At 35.5% G+C, this 20,878-nt stretch overlaps 1 protein-coding gene across 2 annotated transcripts in view; it reads right to left on the bottom strand.

Annotated features, from left to right (window-relative positions):
• Positions 1-2,486: 2,486 nt before the first annotated feature.
• The window catches only part of LOC118705140 (CD2 associated protein), a 104,788-nt gene continuing 86,396 nt past the window's right edge, over positions 2,487-20,878 (bottom strand). For both annotated transcript variants that reach the window (XM_036413472.2, XM_036413473.1), the window contains 5 exons: positions 16,767-16,879; positions 15,970-16,071; positions 13,794-13,975; positions 9,863-9,926; positions 2,487-5,414 (listed from right to left, as the gene is read on the bottom strand). In XM_036413472.2, coding sequence (XP_036269365.1) covers positions 5,373-5,414; positions 9,863-9,926; positions 13,794-13,975; positions 15,970-16,071; positions 16,767-16,879 — 503 coding nt within the window. In that variant the 3' untranslated portion in view covers positions 2,487-5,372. The remainder of the gene's footprint in view (positions 5,415-9,862; positions 9,927-13,793; positions 13,976-15,969; positions 16,072-16,766; positions 16,880-20,878) is intronic.

A 20,878-nucleotide genomic window follows, 5' to 3' on the forward strand; every position in this document is an offset into this window, starting at 1 on the left:
AGGTGTGTTTTCTGGAACAGAGAGGCCCGCCGGGAGGTGTCACTGGAGAAGAGCCCCTCCCCAGGGGCCTCACCTGGAAGCCTCCACTCAGACGTTGCCTAGCAACAGCTCACCGGCATCTGATCCTTAGCTACTCCCCCATCGTGATTCCTAGACAATTGGCCGCATTGTCTGATGGCGCTGGACGCTTTGGGCAGAGCGACCAGGTCAGTCCTATGACCCGCAGGAATGGCCATTCCCTGGGGCAAGTGGGCGGCTGAGTGGCTTCTTTCACACACAGCTCTAACTTCACAGAGGGACTGATGGAGGATCAGAAAAAGAGCAAGACACCTGACTTGAAGGAGGTGGGAGCCACTCAGGCAATGCTAAGAGCAGAGAATGAGGGACCTGAAACTCTCTGTGGTGACCCAGAACAGAAGCATGAAGCGTCAGAGCTCCGAATGCAGCAGCAAACGGCTCATTGCTGACAGACTACAACAGAAAGACTTGGAGATCAAACTTCTGAGAGGAAGACAGAGCTAAGGCACAAGGTGCAGAAGCTGCAGTCAGCCTGTAGTCAGGAAATTCTGGAGCTGGGTTGTACCGTCACCCCGGCATCACCTTCACTGGTGATGACATCAACGCTAAGGCTACTGCTGCTTACAAAGACTTAGACATCAAACTTCTGAGAGGAAGACAGATGGTTCTAAAGAATAAGTTGTAGAAGCTGCAGTCAGCCACTCAGTCAGGAAATTCGTGGCGCAAGGGTGGGGCTGGGGTGGCTAGTGGGGGACTGGGGTAATGTAGCCGGTCAGCTGAGCACGTACTAGAGCAGGCACAGCACCGCACCGCACCGGACTCGTCCTGTGCTTCCACACCTGCACCTGTGTCCCTCCCCGCCCCCTCCGCCCTGAGCCCTGCCATCGTGTCTGGTCACTGGCAGGAGTCGGGCAACGGATGCTGGAGCAGGCATAGCACCGCCACCGCAGCGATGTCCCTGGCTCCACCACCTTCAGCCCGCCACACTCACCTGGCTCCCCTCCATGCTGCAGCTGTGGCTGGCATGTGCCCGCCTGAGAGCAGGGGCTAGTGGGGCGCACAGCACCAGGATGTGGCACAGAGGGCAGGCGGAACTCAGAGGCGCTCAGGATCACCTTTTGACTACCTCAGCAGGTACCAGAGCAGGCACAGCACCACTGCCCCCCACTTCTACCTCAGCTGCCAGCTATTCCAGTAATCTTGACTTTTGCCCCCAAACTGAGCTGAACCGTGTTGCACCAAGGCCTGAAAGCTTCACAGTGGCGTCTTACTCCTTTTCTGAGACTCAGGTCTCACAGTGGATTTCTAGAAAGCCTGGAGCCATGTACGTGGCACATTGTCAATAAGAGGACATAGTCCCAATGTCTTCCGGACTCTCCGTGTTGTATTTACCAGGATTTCCAGTTGTAAGTTCAGAAACCCACGTTGATGAGCATGTTTATGCTTAAGGAACCTAGCAATGCATGGGTAGTTGGGGCTCATGAATGATTTGTAATCAGTTTAAAAATCCTTGTGGATTGTTTGCATCTCTGTATGCTTTATTAATTCTTTCTAATCAGCTTTTTCCAGGTGGCAGAAGAATGTAACTGCAGAGAGCTCCCATGCTGAGTCTAACTCTTTATATTTCAAATGTTTTAAATCTCAAAGTCTCTAAGACAATAACACAATTTGGGCACAGCCCTCTCCCCCTTCTGCCAATCACTGGGTGGCCAGAAAGGTGGGATCTGTGAGATGGAAGCAGCTCTGTTGTGAAGATAATACAAATGAAAGGGGTATTTCCCCCCCAAAAGGCAGTACTAGGCCTCCTTTCCCTTAACTGTATCCATCTTTGTAAAATGCTTTTGAGAAGAGTTTTGAGAGGGTCCCATTAAAAAAACAAAAAACAAAAAAAAAACCTCCATGCCAAGCACTTTATAAGGTACTTTATATAAATCACTCAAATTCCCCCAATATTCCTGTGACATAGAAAACATCATCTCACAGTTCTAGGTGAAAAAACAGACTCACAAATGTTTAGTAAACACCACACAGATCTAGAACTCTTAATGCTTTCATTTTACTATTTATATGGTTTGTTTTATTTTTTTATTTTTATTTTTTAATATATTTTATTGATTTTGTACAGAGAGGAAGGGAGACAGAGAGTTAGAAACATCGATGAGTCATCGATCAGCCGCCTCCTGCACACCCCCCACCGGGGATATGCCTGCAACCAAGGCACATGCCCTTGACTGGAATCGAACCCGGGTCCCCTCAGTCCCCAAGCCGACACTCTATCCACTGAGCCAAACCGGCCTCGGCTATATGGTTTCTTTTATTTACAAAACTGAAATATAAAATAATTTTCACTGTACTCAACACTAAGCATATGCTGTTAATTAAAAAATAATCAAGAGACTACACGACTGGCAATAGTATTTTTTATTAATTTTTCTTTTTAAAGGAGAAGCACGCTTTTTTTTTTTTTCTTTACAGCACCTGGAAACAAGTCAATAAGTTTTGAGTTTCTGAGTTTATATATATATTTTTTTTCCACCCTCCACGGAATGTTAGCATATCACACCACCAAACAGCGTTACATAATAGTTATGTAAGCAATCATTACCAAAGGTAAGTTGGGCAAAAACAAGGGTAAAATTTCATGGTTAAAAATATTCATAGCAGCAACTTCTAAAAGATGATTTTATTAAATCAAGTCATTGCACTTGGTCATTTTATTGCTATAGCAAAACAAGGCCATGAAGTTTATAACACTTCTCATTTCTGGTTTCAACTGATTGTCTCATTCCGCTTGTGCATTTCAAGTTTAAATGCAAGCATAAAATGTTTACCAACACCCAGAGAGCACTTGAGCTTGGTTTCAATGATCACAGTAAGAAGCATATAAAAAAGAATTATCTGTTACTCCAGGCCCACTTTCCTTTCTCCTATCTTCAGACTTAGAATTTCTGAAGGAGCTTCAGAATTAAATTCTGTAAAGGAGCTTTGTGGCCACATATACGTGCACACACATACTACTTCTAATACTGAAGCACAATTAGGAAATTAGTAATATCATGTGTTTCAAAGAACAGCAACCTGAACGATACATTCACAAATAACTTGGCAATGACAGATTCTGTGCTACTCACCCGTCTGTCATTTATGCTCTCAGAGCAAATAATAATGTTTTACCCCCAAGTAAAGGCTGTTATTATTACACACCACTTTGTGTTATAAACTTTATGAATAGGCATTAACAAAATTCCCATATCAGGAACAAATACTGGTAGATTACTAGATTTAAGTAACCAGTTTTCCCTTTGAGTATGAGATTGTTTGGTTTTCTCTATTTTTTGGTCAAAGGTAGAAAAATAGAAAGCACTTTAATTGTTTTTCTATTCTGATTGAGGAAATTTATAAGCAAACATTTGAAATGTATTTCTGGACTCATGACCATCTTGCCTTTATGTGAGAAAATGAACAACAGAAACTTTAACAATAGCCTGAAGTCTGCTGGAAATTTCCCCACCCCATTATTAAGGGGAGGAGGAGTCACTTACAGACTTTTTTTCAGACAGAAAGCTGAGGATGATTTCTAGGACACACTGTTTATATTTCTACTTGAGGACTTTCATTAAAAGAAAATAAGGTGTAACTTATTTAACAAGAAGGAAGTCATCCATTTGACAAGTCATTTAAAAACTTTAGAACAGGAATAAACAATTTTGTTCAGTAATGAACCTCATCAGTAGAGCCCAAGGACTTTAAAGAGTTAAAACATACATATTCAACACAATTAGGTTTGCTCCAAACACTCATGTAAGTTGTGAATCTAATATGAAGTAATTATGAATTGGAATTTCTACTGTTTTCAGCTTTAGTTATTTTATTTGAAATGTGACAAAATTAATACAAGATTTCAGAATTATAAGATCAAAACTTTAAAGAAAAAATATTGGTTTGATGCTTTAAAATAACACAAAAAGGAAGCATGATAGAGGGTACTCAAAATCTAAGTCATTTGCAATAAAAAAATCTTAAAATCTAAATTATTTTGCAAATGAAGAATGTTAAATTTCTACTTTTATTACAAAAACGGACATTTTCAGACTACACATGTAATACTTTAAAATATCCAACTGTTCATAAATGACTTTGAAGGAACTGCTAATTCATCCATTTTGTGAAAATGCATTTTTGATATGGTCAACTATATTTGGTTTTAAATAAGCTACAATTTAATGATATATTAACTTCTTTTTATGAAGTTGCTTCCTAAATCACAGTCCAAAATATTTCCACCTCTTAGTTCAGTCTATTAGGTCAATTAAACATTGTAAAGATTTAGCATTTACATAATGATAACTTGTCAAAGTATGAAACCTCACACTGAACTTCTGAAAGTTTTGAGTTTTGTTTACAATAATTAACTATCAGAGGAAGGGGCAATAAAGGATTAAATCATAAGATTATGAAATGGGTAACAGAGAAGCCTGTAAAATAATCAGAAAAGCACAGTAATAAGGCTGGTGTTTGCATATCATGTATGTGCTATAGTTTCTAGGCACAACACGTTAAGGGTTAAATTGACATTTTTACTTCTTTACACCCAATGAATTTAAAATATAGCTCGTATTTTTCCAAATATATTTAACAATCCAATATACCTTAACTAAATTCCTTTTATAAATCCTATAGTGCAAGCAATATAAAATATTCTAAAAGCAGAAGAAATTGTTTTGATTGATTCATTAGATATTACTATATGCATGGGTGAGTAATCTGGATACAGCTAGAAAACTCCTATTACATCACCCAGAATATAAACAGCACTGCAAACAAACAGGCACAACAGTGTCTCCTGGGTAAGAAGCTAAAAGTGAAAGAAAAAAATACATATTTATATATATATATACACACACAAAGTACATATCCCCTAAGTATAATGTAGTTACTATCGTTACTATAAAGCTAATTTGTCCCTCTCAAATAGTATATTTTACAGATTATTTGTAAAGATATCACCATATTTATAGTATAGATCTCTTTAAAAATAATGTTTCAATAAAAAAAAAAAAAACTATTGTGAATTTTCCTTTTTATACAGATTCAGTAGTATTTTCAAGCAAACTAAAAAAGAAGTTTGCAATCCCAGCACGTAAGAAGTAAGGCCTCTTTTCCCCTCATATTGGCAAAGCAAAATATATAAAAAAATTCACCCTCCCTCTACTTTTCTCTAGATATTATAGTTCATATACTCATATTTCTTTACCACAACATTAGCATTTGTTATTTTTAAGTAACCAGTCAATTGAAGTTCATAGTGTTGCCTCTGAGTCCCATTTCATTATAAATACTGGGTCTGTGCCTCTTCAAGAAGTCAGGACAGCTTTTTTCAGCTTCTCTATTTCTACCTAAAATACAAAACATAAATTGAGCAGCAGAGACAATATTTTTACCCTAGTCAAGTTTTTTCATTTTATCATATGCCATTAAGATCTGGTCATACTTTCAAGTTTACAGATGCTGATTTCCAGTCTAAATCCAATTTCCAATGGTGTTTATAAAGTTCAACAGAAGAAAATATCACCATGCAAGTTCCTAAATGGCAGGCAATAACAACACAAAGGCAACTACAGTTGTTTCAGCCAGAAGGTTAAGCCATGTGAGTATTTAGAAGAACTGTAAGAAAATCAGCCCCACAAAGAACAAGGATTTTTGAAAACAAATTAAGAACTTATACACAGATCTTTAACTAAAGGGACAGTATAGAACAACAACAACAACAACAAAACAACAACAATATATATATATATATATGCATGCACTAGTTTAGTTCTCTTTTTCATGTACAACCAATGTGATGTTGGTAAAATCACTTAACCTCACTTGGTCTCAATTTCTGTATCTGCAAATAACATCTTCTAGATTGTTATCTTTAAACCCCAGAAATGCATTTAAGATTCAATGTATTGGAAATATTTTGACCTGTAGGCAGACTCTATCCTTCCATTAACAGAAGTTCACAATTGAGAAACTTAAGGAAATTTGAAAACTTCACTAAATTATCACAATAACTACAGTTATGTAATTTTGACATATTACAACCAACTAAATTGAGGCTCGAAGAGATTAAATACTATGCCAATGGTTCCATGCTAGTAAGTGACAGAGAACTTGTACTGATAAATTCTAAGGCCCTAAAGCACCATTTTTATATTCTCTTTACATTGATATATTTTGATCATCTTTGACCTTTCTTGGCATGTGGAAATATTTAGGCCTCACTATCTCCTGATAGCATCATCCCTCTACCCAAAAGTGCACGTCATAACGACTGGTTGACCAATGGACTGTCTGCCCCCTGGTTGTCACATTATAGTGAGCGGTTGAATGGCCTTAGCATGTCATTAGCATATTACATTTTGATTGGTTGGATGGCCAAACAGACAACAAGACACTTAGCATATTAAACTTTTATTATATATGATGAGCAATTTTTGTCAGTAAAAAACTGGAATTCAATATCTCCAAGGGATTCTAACCATTCAAGAATGGTTTGTTGCCCAGCCAATGTGGCTCAGTGGTTAAGCATCAGGAGGTCACAGTTTGATTCCCAGTTAGGGTGCATGCCTGGGTTGTGGGCTCAATCCCCAGTGGGGGATGGGATGGGCAGGAGGCAGTCAATTAACGATTCTCTCTCATCATTGATGTTTCTATCTCTCTCCCTCTCCCTTCCTCTCTAAAGTCAATAAAAATATGTTTAAAAGAAGAAAAGAAAAAGAATGGTTTGTTAATTCCAGGATCTTTCTTGATATTATTACTCAACTAATATGATTATTATACATTTTAGCAGTATTGGATTGGGAAAATTCTTAGTCTTTAGACTGGACGAAGACAACATTGCTCAATGGTCTGCCTAATGTGGTATTATTGTTTCTAGTCCAAAGATACATTAACCAACCATACCAATTTTAATGGGAGAGCATACACAGAAATGGGGGGGGGGGGGAACCAAAAAACAAACATTGATGGAAGAGAGTAGAGGGTGGAAAAAATAATCCCATATGCAGTCAGTAATATTCCTGAAAGACTGCATAAGTTTAGATATTAGGCAAATTCTTAAATTGCTGTAGTTTCTCTCATCTAGTTCCTTTATGTTCATTATTCATATATAGCGCTATATAATGCTAACTTCATAGTAGCTCAAAGTACTACTTTTAATTATCGGGGAAATAAAATTTCTCCTCTAAACAGATGATTCTAAAACTCAAATGCCTAAAGAAGAGTGCTTTTACAAATAGAAGTAAAAACTTTCCCCATTAGGGAAAAAACAAACAGCACAAGTCACTGAGTGGCTAATAGCTGATTTGGCTAAAAATATTGAGTCAAAGAACTTTCTTCAAAAAAACAAAGAGTTCAGGCCCTGGCTGGGTAGCTCAGTTGTTTAGAGCGTCGCTCCAATACACCAAGGTTGCAGGTTCGATTTCTGATCAGGGCACATACAAGAAGCAATAAATAAGTGAACAACAAATCAACATCTCTCTCTCTCAAATCAATTAAAAAAAACCACAGTTCATTTGACTTTGATTTTTGTAATTTTTTTTACATATCATATATTGAGACTCGATACTGTATTAGTTCCTCTTACCTATTATCTTATTTTCACATATGAATATAAATGTGTTTGTATAAAATGTAAGGAATAAAAATAAAAACAAAACATTTTAAAATTTCTCACTTTCTACATTTTACACACTGGGAATCTAAGACCTTTTTAGCATGTATCTTCTAACATCAATTTGACAAAAGTTGACTTGCTAATATAATATGTACATAGCACTGTGCTAGAAGCTATGGGCAAAGATGAAACAGACATAGATCCTGTCTCCAACAGTCTTCTAGCTAAAAGGTAGGCAAAAAGAAGTATATAATGCAATGATGATAAGATAAAATTAATCTAATAAAATTAAAGTATATGAACTTGGAGAAACATAAATTAATCTTAATCAGAAAAGACTGGTACCAACTTAAGGTGACTGAGCCGGGCCCTGAGAATCTGGAGAACTTGGGCATGAGAAGATGAGACCAAAGGAAAATACAACAGGCATAAAAATTCAGATGATTAACTGTAAGGGACTATGGAGGATCAGCAAGGATTAGATTTAGATGGCGATACACTAGAGCTAATCTCGCTATTCATGGGCTCAGAGAAGCAAGAGGTAATGTACAGAAAGGAGAATCAAGGACAGTCCTGAGGGAGCACCTCACTTAACAGCACAAGAAAGGAAGAGATGGAAAAGTTAAAGATAAAAATTCAAGATCATAAAAACACAAGCAAATCCTTGAAAGAGTGGCAATGTCAAAATGGGAAATGCCATGGAAACTGCAGACACTTTGGAATTGCCATTAGTAAACCAAAAATGCCAGGGGTGAATTCAATGCCAGGACTGAATTAAAGGTGAAGAATTAGAGACTGCTAATGCATGCATTTTCTTCTTCTTCTTCAATAAATGAATCCCAAATGAAAAGAGAAAACTACAGTGGATACAGAGGGTATCAGAACATGAAAGGGGGCTTTTCTTTGTTTTACTTAGACTGAAAAAAGAAAGAAAAAAAAAAGTGTTTTCATGAAGAGCCAGTAAAGGGAATATCTATATATATTTAAAAGCCTAATATGCTAAGTGTTTGACCATTCATTCAACTAGTCTTTAAGAAATGCACTGACCACCAGAGGACAGATGCTCCGATGGGTAGATTATCTTGCTGCTGGAGTTCAGCTGATTGGGATTGGGCGAGACAGGCTGAACACGCCCTGGAGTCCTCCGGTGGTCCCACCCCAATCCCAATTGTCTAGTATCATGTAAGAGTAAAAACAGAGTTTTGATAATTGACTAAATACCTTCACATATAATACCTCAACAACCAAAACCAAATAAAGCTAAGTGACTTCCTCAAGTTCAAACTGTATAACTTAATCCCTATGAGTGAAGATTCTGAAGTCTGGCTGCCTTTGTTAAAAATTTCAGCTCCACCAGTGACTTAATCATTCTAATCCTGTTTCTTCATCCTTAAAATGAGAACAATAATCCTACAAGTTGTTATGTGTGTTCAATGAGACAATGTACAGGAAGTGTTAAGCCTGACTGACCCATGGTTTAGAACTGGAAATCATGAGAAGCCAAAAGAGGAGCGCAAGTTTTTAATGGCAAGTCCACCTCCTCTCCATGTCTCAGTGCTAACAGAAGAAATGGGTAAGTATAATGAGGCAAGGAAAAAGTTGAGAAAAGTATGAACAGAGAATGGAATGAGCCTCTGAAAAAAGGCAGGACACACTTTCTCTGAAGAAGACAAATGAAGGCCAAAGTCAGTGAGGATGGGGAAAAAGTTACGGAAGACAAAGAAAACAAGTGAAATTGTCAGTCATCAGCACAGTGAAGATGATGACATTAACTCTCAGTGAGAAATTCAAGTCAGCAAATCAATAGCCATCCCATTACCATCACCACTACCAGCTTTGCCCCCAGCAAAAGCTGGGAGAAAAAAGAGAACTCAGCTCCAGTAAGAAGCAATGTTGAGTGCAAAAGATTTAGAAGTAGACACTCTTAAGAGGTCAGAACCATGCTCTACCCATGTGCCTCATGCTCCACCAATGAGAGGTAGTGCAAACAGCATGTGCTCCAACACAATGGGATGTGATAGGGAGTCAACAAGAGGTAAATTAAATGGCTACAAGCAGCAGGGAGTGTCCAGCTGAAGTAACATAGCATCACTGTAGTGGAAGCAATCACAAAGTTGGGATGGAAAAAAACACGTCTACTTTGTCCTGCCTGCAATCTTAAGGCTGGCAGAAATGAGTTACCTCTAGATTGCTTCTCATTGCCTTCTCTTCTTCCAAATCTTTTCGTAGTTTTTCCAGTTCTTTCCTAAAAACAAAGTCATTATTACTGTTGAGGCTTTCAATTAAAATATACATTTGACTAATGTTACCAGTCTCTGTGTTGCCTGACATCCCAAAACATGGGGAAACTTTTTAAAGTAAAGAGCCAAGTTAATTGAGAAAAATTTCAAAATCTCTATGTGGAATGGTTCAGTATAAGAGGTAATATTCAAAAAAACATGGCACAAGTACCTGAGAATAAAAATAAATTTTTAAGTGAATTCAGAACAGCTCATGACAAAATAAATAATAACTTGTTTTTAGAAGCAATCTCCCACATTCAGTTAACATGCATTTCCCAGGCCTAAACAATTTGGTAAAACAAATGTCAAAATGTGCCCCAGTATAAGGCAAATTATAGTTTATTAAATAAGATAACCTTTTCTCTTCTCTATTTTTTAAATTAAACATTATATTAAAATCCCAAAACCAAATATACAAAATAACTTCAGCCAACAATCCTTCTTCTTTAACTCATGTGTTCATTTTGCTATGTCCTATCTACCTTTTCATAGTCATTTTTCCTTCCACACATCTCAGTATATATTGTATATGTGTCTTTTTCACAAAGTATTTTACACAACATTTCCACGTTGCTAAAATTTTCATATTTCTGATGACTGCTGTTCATTATTCAAATATTCAAGTTTTTTATTTGGCTATAGTTGTTTTTTTGGGGGGAACAAAGGAAATAGGAGGAATAGAAACTTTATTTAACATCATGAACATATCAATAGATCAAATTTCTAAACCAAAAAGTGCAGATATTATCAGCTTCTTGATATACTAGGAAAATTATCTTTAAGAGTATTGTAGAAATAGCTTAAGAAAACTGAAAATTTTCATGAAGAATATATGAAAAAAAAGGAAGTTTTAAATTATATAATATCAAAACTAATTTCTTCTGTGGTTTCAATGATTATAAAGCTATATATATTGTGATTACATTTTCTAATTTTTAAAATATTTAATTCATATTTATCTAAAGTTAAGTTTGATATGTGATATAAAATGTACTTCTAAGCTATTTAACTTCCTATTTTGATAGTTTTCATTAAATAAAATAATGCTTCTTTTGTCCAACTATTCTGAATTTATTATACATTTAATTTATATCTAAGTTAGGATCTACTCCTAGAATACTTGTCCTGTTCTCTATATCTATACTTAAAATACTGTTACATTATTCTATTTGCTTTTTATTTTGATAATTTAGTACCACTTTCACATCTTGATTGCTTTTCAAAAACAGATTTACAAATATAAGCTTTTTACATAGCATTGTTTTCTTTTTACAAGAATAAGATCAAACTACACATTTTGTCCTGTAACTTTTCTACTGAAAAAATAAACTAGTGATGTATTCCTCCACCATCACTCTTTGCATGGCAATCTCCCTCAGTTTTTTAATGACTTTTTCTATGCATTTGTGGTTTTAATATTGAATGCATAAAGTCTATGTTTTTATAAACTATAAAGATATAATTAACAAAGCAAAAAGCTAAGAACTCCAAGTCAGCTTAGGAAATAAAATATATACCACCAGTACCTCTGAAACCCAAAAGTGCCACCCCCTCCTCAATCCCATTTCTCCCCTCCCCTTTATAGGATGAGTTTTATAGTATTTACTAGAGGCCCAGGGCACAAAATGTGTGCATGGGAGTGGGATGGTGGGGGCAGGGGCAGTGGGATCGGGCCCAAACGGGCAGCCAGACATCCCTCTAACAATCCAGGGCTGCTGGCTCCCAACCACTCACCTGCCTGCCTTCCTGATTGCCCCTAACTGCTTCTGCCTGCCAGCCTGATCATCCCCTAACCACTCCCCTGCCAGCCTAATCAATGCCCAACTGCTCCCCTACCAGCCTGGTTGCCCCAAACTGGCCTCCCCTGCCGGCTCAGTGTCAACCCTAAGTATCCTCCCCTGCAGGCCTGGTCCCTCCAACTGTCTTCCCCTGCTAACCTGGTTGCCCCCAAATGCCCTTCCTTGCAGGCCTGGTCCTTCCCAACTGCCCTCCCCTGCTGGCCTGATTGCCCATAACTTCCCTCCCGTGCAGGCCTGATTGCCCACAACTGCCCTGCCCTGCTGACCATCTGTAGTGGCCATCTTTGACCACACGGGGGCAACCATCTTGTTTATTGGAATGATGGTTAATTTGCATATTAGGCTTTTCTTATATAGGTTTGTTCTTTTCTTTCTAATTCTGTTACACATATAAATATATCATAAAACAAAATACTGTCTGACGCTGTATGTTTTTCAACTTTATGTAAATACTGTATGTATGTCTCTAAATTACTTCCCCCCCACAACATTTCTTAGATTAATTCATGTTGACACATGTAGCCATAATTCATTTATTTTGATCACTGTACATGGTACAGTACTTCTCTGTATCAATATACATACATATATGAGATATATCAATATACATACACACACATATATATATCCCATATTGATAGAGAAAAGTACTGTACAGTATACAGTGATATATTGATAGAGAAAAGTACTGTACAGTATACAGTGATATATTGATAGAGAAAAGTACTGTACAGTATACAGTGATAAAAAGAAATATATATATATATATATATATATATATATATATATACACACACACACACACACACTCTACTATGATGCTCTTCTTCAGTTTAAATCACTGCCATTCATTTCATTTTTCAAGTAGAAGACTTCTAAAATATATCATGTTTAAAAATAAATATACATCATAAATATTTTATTAATTTTAGAGCTTATTTAAGAGCACCTACAGGAAATTTGTATATGTAATTATGAGTTCATTAAGCACACCTGGTATCAAAAATATAAAATGTCAAAATCAACAAATCAGGAGGGCTCTTGGGTACATGGGTGGTACTCAGTAAGTATTTCCTAAATGAAATAACTTACAGTTAATAATGTGCATATTACAGAATCTGTGAAAAAATTGCTGAATTCAGAAGAGATAAACTGAAGGATTCAAGAAAGAGCCATAATATATCAAATTACAAATATTCTCTTTATATGATTATATATGCATAAAGTATTATTTAAGTAGATGCTCAAGATAAATTTTTATTTGTATCAAGAGATGTTTACAAAAATGCTCTGCAAACTACAAATACATCCTATTATTCATCTTAATATTGTTTTTATTAAAGAACCCAATGCCAGCTGAGTATTGGGGGAGAAATTGTACATTCAGGCTCAGAGGTAACATGGTTTCTGGAGGGGACTTTTACACCAGATTCCAGATTCAAGGAAATGGTTGTAGAGGCTACAGGAGACAGTGAGAAAGGAAAAGAGCACCTGACCTTTTATCCTCACTTCAGTTAGATAGCTGATCTTTGATCTAACTACTGGGCTTTTGCAGAAAATGTTCTTAACTTTCACTGAGGGTATGTGTCAACATATACCATTCTCAAAAACTTTCAGAGGTAACAGATGGGTCCTTAGAGACCACCTATCCCCACCCATTTCTTTTATAAACATGCAGTTTGACTCTAGCAGAAACAGCGATCAAAGTCTCTGAGAAATAAACATACAAAAAGATATACCCAGATCCAACATATAATATGGTTTTCCTAATTTTTTGTTTAATTAACTCCTGATTTGGGCCAGTAAATTTCTAGCTTTAAATGATAGGTAGGCTTGTACCTTTCTTATAATTGGGCTACTTGGACAAGTTTTCTAATTCAAGTTTGTTGTTTTTTTGCCAAGAGGAGATAAGCACTATTAATGGAAATTTCTTTGAAAATAATACTTGTTGATATCAATAACTTGGAATACTTCGTCTGATTTGGAAGAATTCTTTACACAAGTGTCAAGTAGTATCCAAAGGCTCCTTACCCGTGCTCTTTTTTCAGTGCTTCCACAATGCACAGCAGCTCAATCATCTCAGCTTTAATTTCATCCAGGGAATTTTTTTTCCCATCATCTGCTTCTAATTTAGCTTTGATTTCTAATGGAGTTAAAAAACTAGCTGCATTTGGTTTTGAAGGACTTGAAGGTGTTGAAAGGTACAGAGATGGCTGAAAATACAATAGAAATCATTGTGAATTTATTTGTATTCAGATTTAATATTACATTTAAATCCAAAAGGTTTTTATAGCAAGGAGACAAATAAAGCAATATGGCAAGATAAATAGTAAATTTGGAATACTAAAAGTAGTCTGGTATTCACAACTGGAAAACACTACACTAAAAAATGAACTTGCAAATCATTAAGGTATTTTTGTGAGAAATACCAAGGATTTTGTTTTCTTAAAAAAAAAATACATTAGATTTACATTATGAATAGTTTGCCTCGTGGACTATCTAGAAGCAAGAATATACAGTCCCTCCCTTCTGCAGTTTTCCATTATGCACTTTTTACCTGCAGTCAACCTCGGTCTGAAAATATTTCTTTTCCATCTTAAAATATTAAATAAGCAATTCCAGAGATAACAATTCCTGTTTTAAATTGTAGGCCATTCTGAGTAGTGTGATTAAATCTCGAGTTGTCTCATTCTGTCCTGCCCAGAATGTGAATTATCTGTTTGTCCTGGGGTCCAAGTGGCTTATAGACTACTTGACTGTTAGTCACTTGTCACTTAGTAGCCATCTTGGTTATCAGATCAACTTGTCCTGGCAATTGATATGCTAAAGAGAAGTCATTGATGCTTCCCCAAAGGAAAAAGATATGTATGCATGTACGTATTAAATATAAAATTATATATATTGGGGGGGGGGGAGATCTGGAAACAAAATCACCACAGATAATGGGAGAAAATGACCTTCTTAAATATGATTCCATAGTGGTAATACTCCTTTAAATAATAACGGGAGGCCCAGTACATGAAAATTCATGCACTGGAGGGGGCATCCCTCAGCCTGGCCTGCCCCCTCTCATAGTCCGGGAGCCCTCAGGAGACCAGGTGATCAGGGGAAGGTGATGCCCAATCACAGTTCTGCTGCTGCCACTGCCAGCAGCACAAGCCTTGGCTGGCCTGGTTATCTGAACCTTGGGCAACCCTGGGCAACTGAGCAGCCGCCATCCGAGGCTTGCCTGTGCCTTGGGCCAGTGCTGGGTGGCTAGGGTGCTGAGGGGTCTGGGGGACTCGAGGTAGGCATGGAGTGGCAGGGCCTGGCCTTGTTGTGTACCTGCTGCCCCAGTGGGGCTGAGGGGACTGGGTGCCACCATCTTGGAAGGTGTGGCAGTCAATTAGCATATCCCTCCTTATTGGCTATGAGCACTGCCATCTTTGTTTTATTTATTTACTTTTTAAATATTTTTATTGATTTTTTACAGAGAGGAAGGGAAAGGAATAGTTAGAAATATCAATGAGAGACATTGATCAGCTGCCTCCTGCACACCAGCCACTGGGGATGTGCCCACAACCAAGGTACATGTCCTTGACCAGAATTGAACCTAGGACCCTTCAGTCTGCAGGGTGACGTTCCATCCACTGAGCTAAACCAGTCAGGGCAGAACCACCGTCTTTGAGTGCAGGGAAGTCAATTAGCATATTCCCTCCTATTGGCTGTGAGTGCCACCATCTTTGTGATGGTATGTGGGTCCATTAGCATATTCCCTCTTTATTAGATAGGATATCTAGAGTTTAGAAAAAGGTCTTATCATAAAATAGATGGGAGAAACCATATATTCTACTACTCATTCCAGTGCTTATTATGGTACCAAGCATCAAGCTAGATAAGAAGCAAACATGTGAATGCTTCTCCCCTAATGAGTTTATGTTTCATGAAAGTAAAATAAATGTATAGATCTATGCCTTAACAAGTAGAAAACATATTCATTTAAAATAAATGTGAGGTCTTCTAAAAAAAAAAAAAAGATCTGCAGAGAATAGTGTGACAATTTAACAGTTCAATTTTTTTTTAGCAAGTATTATTTTATTTCTTGGCAGAAGAAATATTTCTTAAAGGACACTTCAAATTACACAGCTCTGATGTTTAAAAAGAATCTTACACAATATATAAACCTTAGACCACAACGACAGTATATAAATCTTGGACCACACCTCACCTTTGGAGAGTTGCAAGAATCCTTTTTAAATTCAGATGGCTTTATGTTGGCACTATCTTCTTCTTTGGGTGACTTCAAGATTTTTTCTGGGCTTTGAGTTGGCTAGATGATTTTTTTTTTTTTAATCAAGAAACAGAAAACACCAAAGTAGGAAAAGTTAGTACTTGATAATAAAATAAATAACTTTTATCTCTGTTCTCAGCACTAATGTTCCATTATTATTAACAGGATGTTACATAATTTCAAGCTGAAGAGTCACTTGCATAGCTTGAGGGAAAAACAGGTTCCCTCTCAGTGGTAAAAAGTTCTCTAGTTAAAGATATGTACTTAAAAACGATATATTAGCACTAAAGTATTACTAGTATCCCAAGTAATATATAAAAAGCATAAAAGGAAGTTCCACATTTATATACCAGGACTAGTACTATATAAATCACTTCCTACTTCAAGGAGAAAGATGTTTTCTATCTTTCCTAAAATGTATATATGTACCACTCAATTCTAATTATTGTTGTTGGTCAGGCAGATTATACAATACACCGTGTCCTTTTTTTGAGTGCTCTGTGGTTATGGTCTCAGGACTCTCTACTTCTGATTCTGGAACCTTCCATTCCCAGCTCTTTAAATGAGCAAGACACATTCCCCACATCTTAAATACAACATGTACCACTTGAGTACAACAGCTATCTTCCTGTTTTTCAAACTTTAGTAAAGCTATAGAGCCTCCCTCAATCTTATCTTCAGAAGGACTCTGGAGCTGCTAAATTCCTCGTTTTACAACAGTAAGTGTAACTCACAGAATGCCCGCCATTGAAGCGGCCAGGCAACCTTCTTCCAGGCATCTTCGGTCTGTTTGCAGTGAGATGTAGTAAGTTTTCTGAGGAAGCTATGTCATCAAAATTCACAATATCTGGAGAATAAAATTCAATGTATACAATAAGAGATAACTGTGCATTTTGAAAAGTAAAAAATATTTCTGGATTTTTAGCAAACTTTAAATGAAAGAACTCACAAGTTGACCTGTGCTTTTCATATGCATTTAGAAAACAACACTCACCCTTAGAAAACAAACATCCTCTTCACCTGATACATTTTATAGCATAAGGCTTTAGTAACAATATAAAGTTCATGCTTTTAACAGACTTAGACCAGAGCAAAAAGTTCTTGAAAGATATAAATCTGTACACAAGCTGTTGTTGCATTAAAAAAACCTATCATCTTAAGTTCTTCCTTATAAAAAATAATTTATTTCAACTCATAATTACTGTATCATATAATAAAAACAAAAGCTTTGTTTTAAACTTCAGGTAGTATCCTGATATTCAAATTTTAAGGACTCAACTATATCTGGGACCCACACTGCTATTTTCCAGTTGCTTTTTGTAAAGTGAAAACACAATTTAATGTGTTTGATATGTATGTATGTACACACTATATTAAAACTAGGATGCACACTGTTTATAGTTTACTGCATTTCTACAGAGACATCAGCATGTTTAGAAGTTACAAGGTAGTTATAAACATAAGGCAGATGGGAAATCAAGGAAAAATCCTACATAGATCATCCACTAGTTTCCCCACCTTCAAAGGCTAGCTGACCTTAGATCCAATAACAGGTGTAAAGAGAAATCTAGTAACTCATATTCCTGAAACAATAGTGTATAATGCCTTTTTCTAAATGATCCAGAAAACCTTCTTAAAGGAGCTGGTCTTTAATTTTGAAACACAGGTATCTATAAGTATACAAAAATCTTAAGGGTAATTCCAGATACTTCCACTGTCAATATTATTTTCCTTAAGACCAAATTATAAACTAGGGATATTAACCACAGTCAAGATTCTTGAAATGGCAGATTTCTTTGGCCTAGTCTTCCAGGTATAGAATCATTCTTCATGTTTTCGTTACCTGAATGTTTATACACTTCTGTAAAATATTTAGATGCCCCACCTCAGTTATACTATTTTATAATAGAATCTAAAGATTCTAATCATTACTGTCCTCAGCTTATTCATCAACTTTTATATTCAAAATAATTCATTTAGATTTTTTTTTAAAGAGATGAAGAAAAAAGGGATAAGGCAGAGAAAGTTAGGTATCACTTTTTGGCAATATGTAATTTATGACACCTAAACGTCTGTTGACCACTTTATTCTTCTCACCTTCACATTCTGGGATTCTATTCTGGATTCTATTTTACATCTAGTCACTAGGTCAATATGTCACAACAGGCAATCTAAAGTGCTTGGTTTAATTATTGTCTTGAGTAAAATAATTGTCTATAAGTATAAAATAAAATAAAACAAAACAAACAATAATAAACAGTGGTTTTAATGTAAAAGTCATTATACAGTGTGTGTGTGTGTGTGTGTGTGTGTGTGTATATCACTTTATCTGTAAATGTCACCCACAAAGCAAATATATATTTATTTTTATTTTTATTTTTTTAATATTTTTTAAATGTTAAAAATATACTGTAGTTTAAGGGGTGAAAAAATATTTTTTACACTGATGTATACTGATAACCTAAAAAAAACCCACCTTGAAAAGTACAATCTAATCATTTTGGTCCCTGGAGATTATTTTCAAATGCATATTGAAGCAACTTGCAGAAAGAAAAAGAAATAAACAGAAAACCATAGAAAGGGATGAAGATAAATGAAACTGAAAGAGTAAATAAAAGGTAAATTATACATCATGCTCATGTAAAAAAAAAAAAAATGGCCTTTTATGTGTCTAATTTTGGGCTACAACAGCAAGATAAATGATTTTACTATTCTAAAACTTTCTCAGGTCCTCCATTGAAGCCATTCGGTTAGTAAAATAAAATAGTGCACATCTTGGACTCATGATATATTAAACACTTTTCAATTTCCCTGAGTAATAACAATAGATTTAGACTGTCCATGTGGCATAAAAGGCATGACAACCACTTAATTCTTGCAATCACATTGTCACTCTGCCAGCCATTTAAATTTCTAAATACTGCCTAAGACGACATGGAGTTTTTAAAAATCTCAATGAAATATCAGATTGGGGGAGAAAGTAAACTGATTTTTATTGTTTTCAAGTAAACAAAAAACTTTTATCAAAAAATATCTTAAACTGACCAGGAAAATTTTTCTAACATGAATTTCATTTTATTTTAAAATGGAAAACCAAAGGGTTAGAATAGACAGACAAACATGTACACTTTTAGTAAAGTTACACAAAAAAAGAAAATTAATCAATGTGCACCACCTATTTATAGTGAATATAATATTTTGATTTCTTTTATAAATTGTTATCTTACCAAAATGGAGAAAGGTAGAATAATTTTCTGACACGTAAGAAGGGAAACATGGCAAACAGGCTAGGAAACAAAATCTGGAAAGAAAAGTCAAGGATAGAAATGTCTAGAAAAAAGACTAAACCAAAAATTTATTTTACAAAGCAGGAAAAAGAAACAGTTGCAGAACGAATAGAATTAGCTCAATATTTAGCACATACCTATTACAAATAATCTAAACTTACATAAGATTTGTCCTGGATTTTAGATTTTTTCTTTTGTTTTTCAAAGGGAAAATTATGATGGGTATAAATTTCTATATATATATTTAATATAGCTGTTACTAAAATTAAACTACCTTTTAGTCAAGGTTTAGTCTTCAGCATATAGTAAATATGAGAAAATTTTAATTCTATGATCTAATAAAAACTTTAAAATATTTCAATAAAAAATGCAACTTAGTATAACACTTGAAATCTCATATATATATAAATAAATGAAAATTCAATAATATCTTATATTCTCTAGAATGACATCAAGGAAATTATTAGAAGATACAAATTTTAACCCAAGAATTTACCACAGAAAAGCAATTTAAAAAGATAAAAAATACACCGTGGCCCGTGTATCTCATTGGTTAGAGAATGGCCCTGCATACAAAAGGGTTGCAGTTTCGATCCCCAGCCTCAGTTGGGGTGTGTGCAGGAGACAACCAATCACTGTGTCTCTCTTATATCTCTCTCTCCCTTTCTGTCTCTCTCTCACTCTATTTTATCCCTTCTCTTCCAGTGTATCGAAAAGTCAATGAAAAAAAATATCATGGGGTTCGGATTAATAACAACAAAAAAGATTAAAATGCTACACTCTTAAGAATACTTCATCATCTGTGCTTTTGACATAATTACTTTACCACTACATTTTCTATTTTAAAACTAATTGTAAACTGTCTGGAAAATTATTTAGATCACATAAAGTTTATGATTAACCAGTAGTGGCAGCGAGATTATCCAAACCAATTTTTTAATGAAGTGTTTGAAAAAGCAATTAAAACATGGTTGTAACAGCTCTACAATTTGTAGTACTATTTTATATCATATATGAGGATATATATATAAACTTTTCAAAAGAAAAATAAAACCTAATTGGCTGCTTTGGAATGTTTTTCTTACATGTACAAAAGTCAGAGTCTGTACTTATATACATACATGTGTTTTATATGCCTTTATATACAGGAAAATCCTATCTGAGAGGAGGATCAGGAATTTACATCCTTCCTAGATAGGAGCAGAAACAGAATGAGATGGGATTAACAATGGAAGAGGGGAGCAGAAAGGAAATAATTTTTTATACCAACTTCCATGTTAGGCATTCTAGTATCATAGAAATTTTGGGCTGTTCAATTGTTACTTAAGCAAGAAAATATATTTATAGAAGAAATATGCCAAAAATGACCATCAACTAATAATTTACAACCCACTTTCTACTCTGTCATTTCACTTGAAATTATTTATTACTTTACATCATAATGAAACTCTAAGATTTTTGTATTTTTTACAACTGTCTGAAACTTGTTAAAGGGCTGTATTTGATGCAGAACAGTTTCTGAAGAAGAGGTAAAACATCTTATTAAAAGAAAATAAGAA

The sequence above is a fragment of the Pipistrellus kuhlii genome, unplaced genomic scaffold, assembly GCF_014108245.1.
Source record: "Pipistrellus kuhlii isolate mPipKuh1 unplaced genomic scaffold, mPipKuh1.p scaffold_m20_p_5, whole genome shotgun sequence".
NCBI classification, from domain to species: domain Eukaryota; kingdom Metazoa; phylum Chordata; class Mammalia; order Chiroptera; family Vespertilionidae; genus Pipistrellus; species Pipistrellus kuhlii.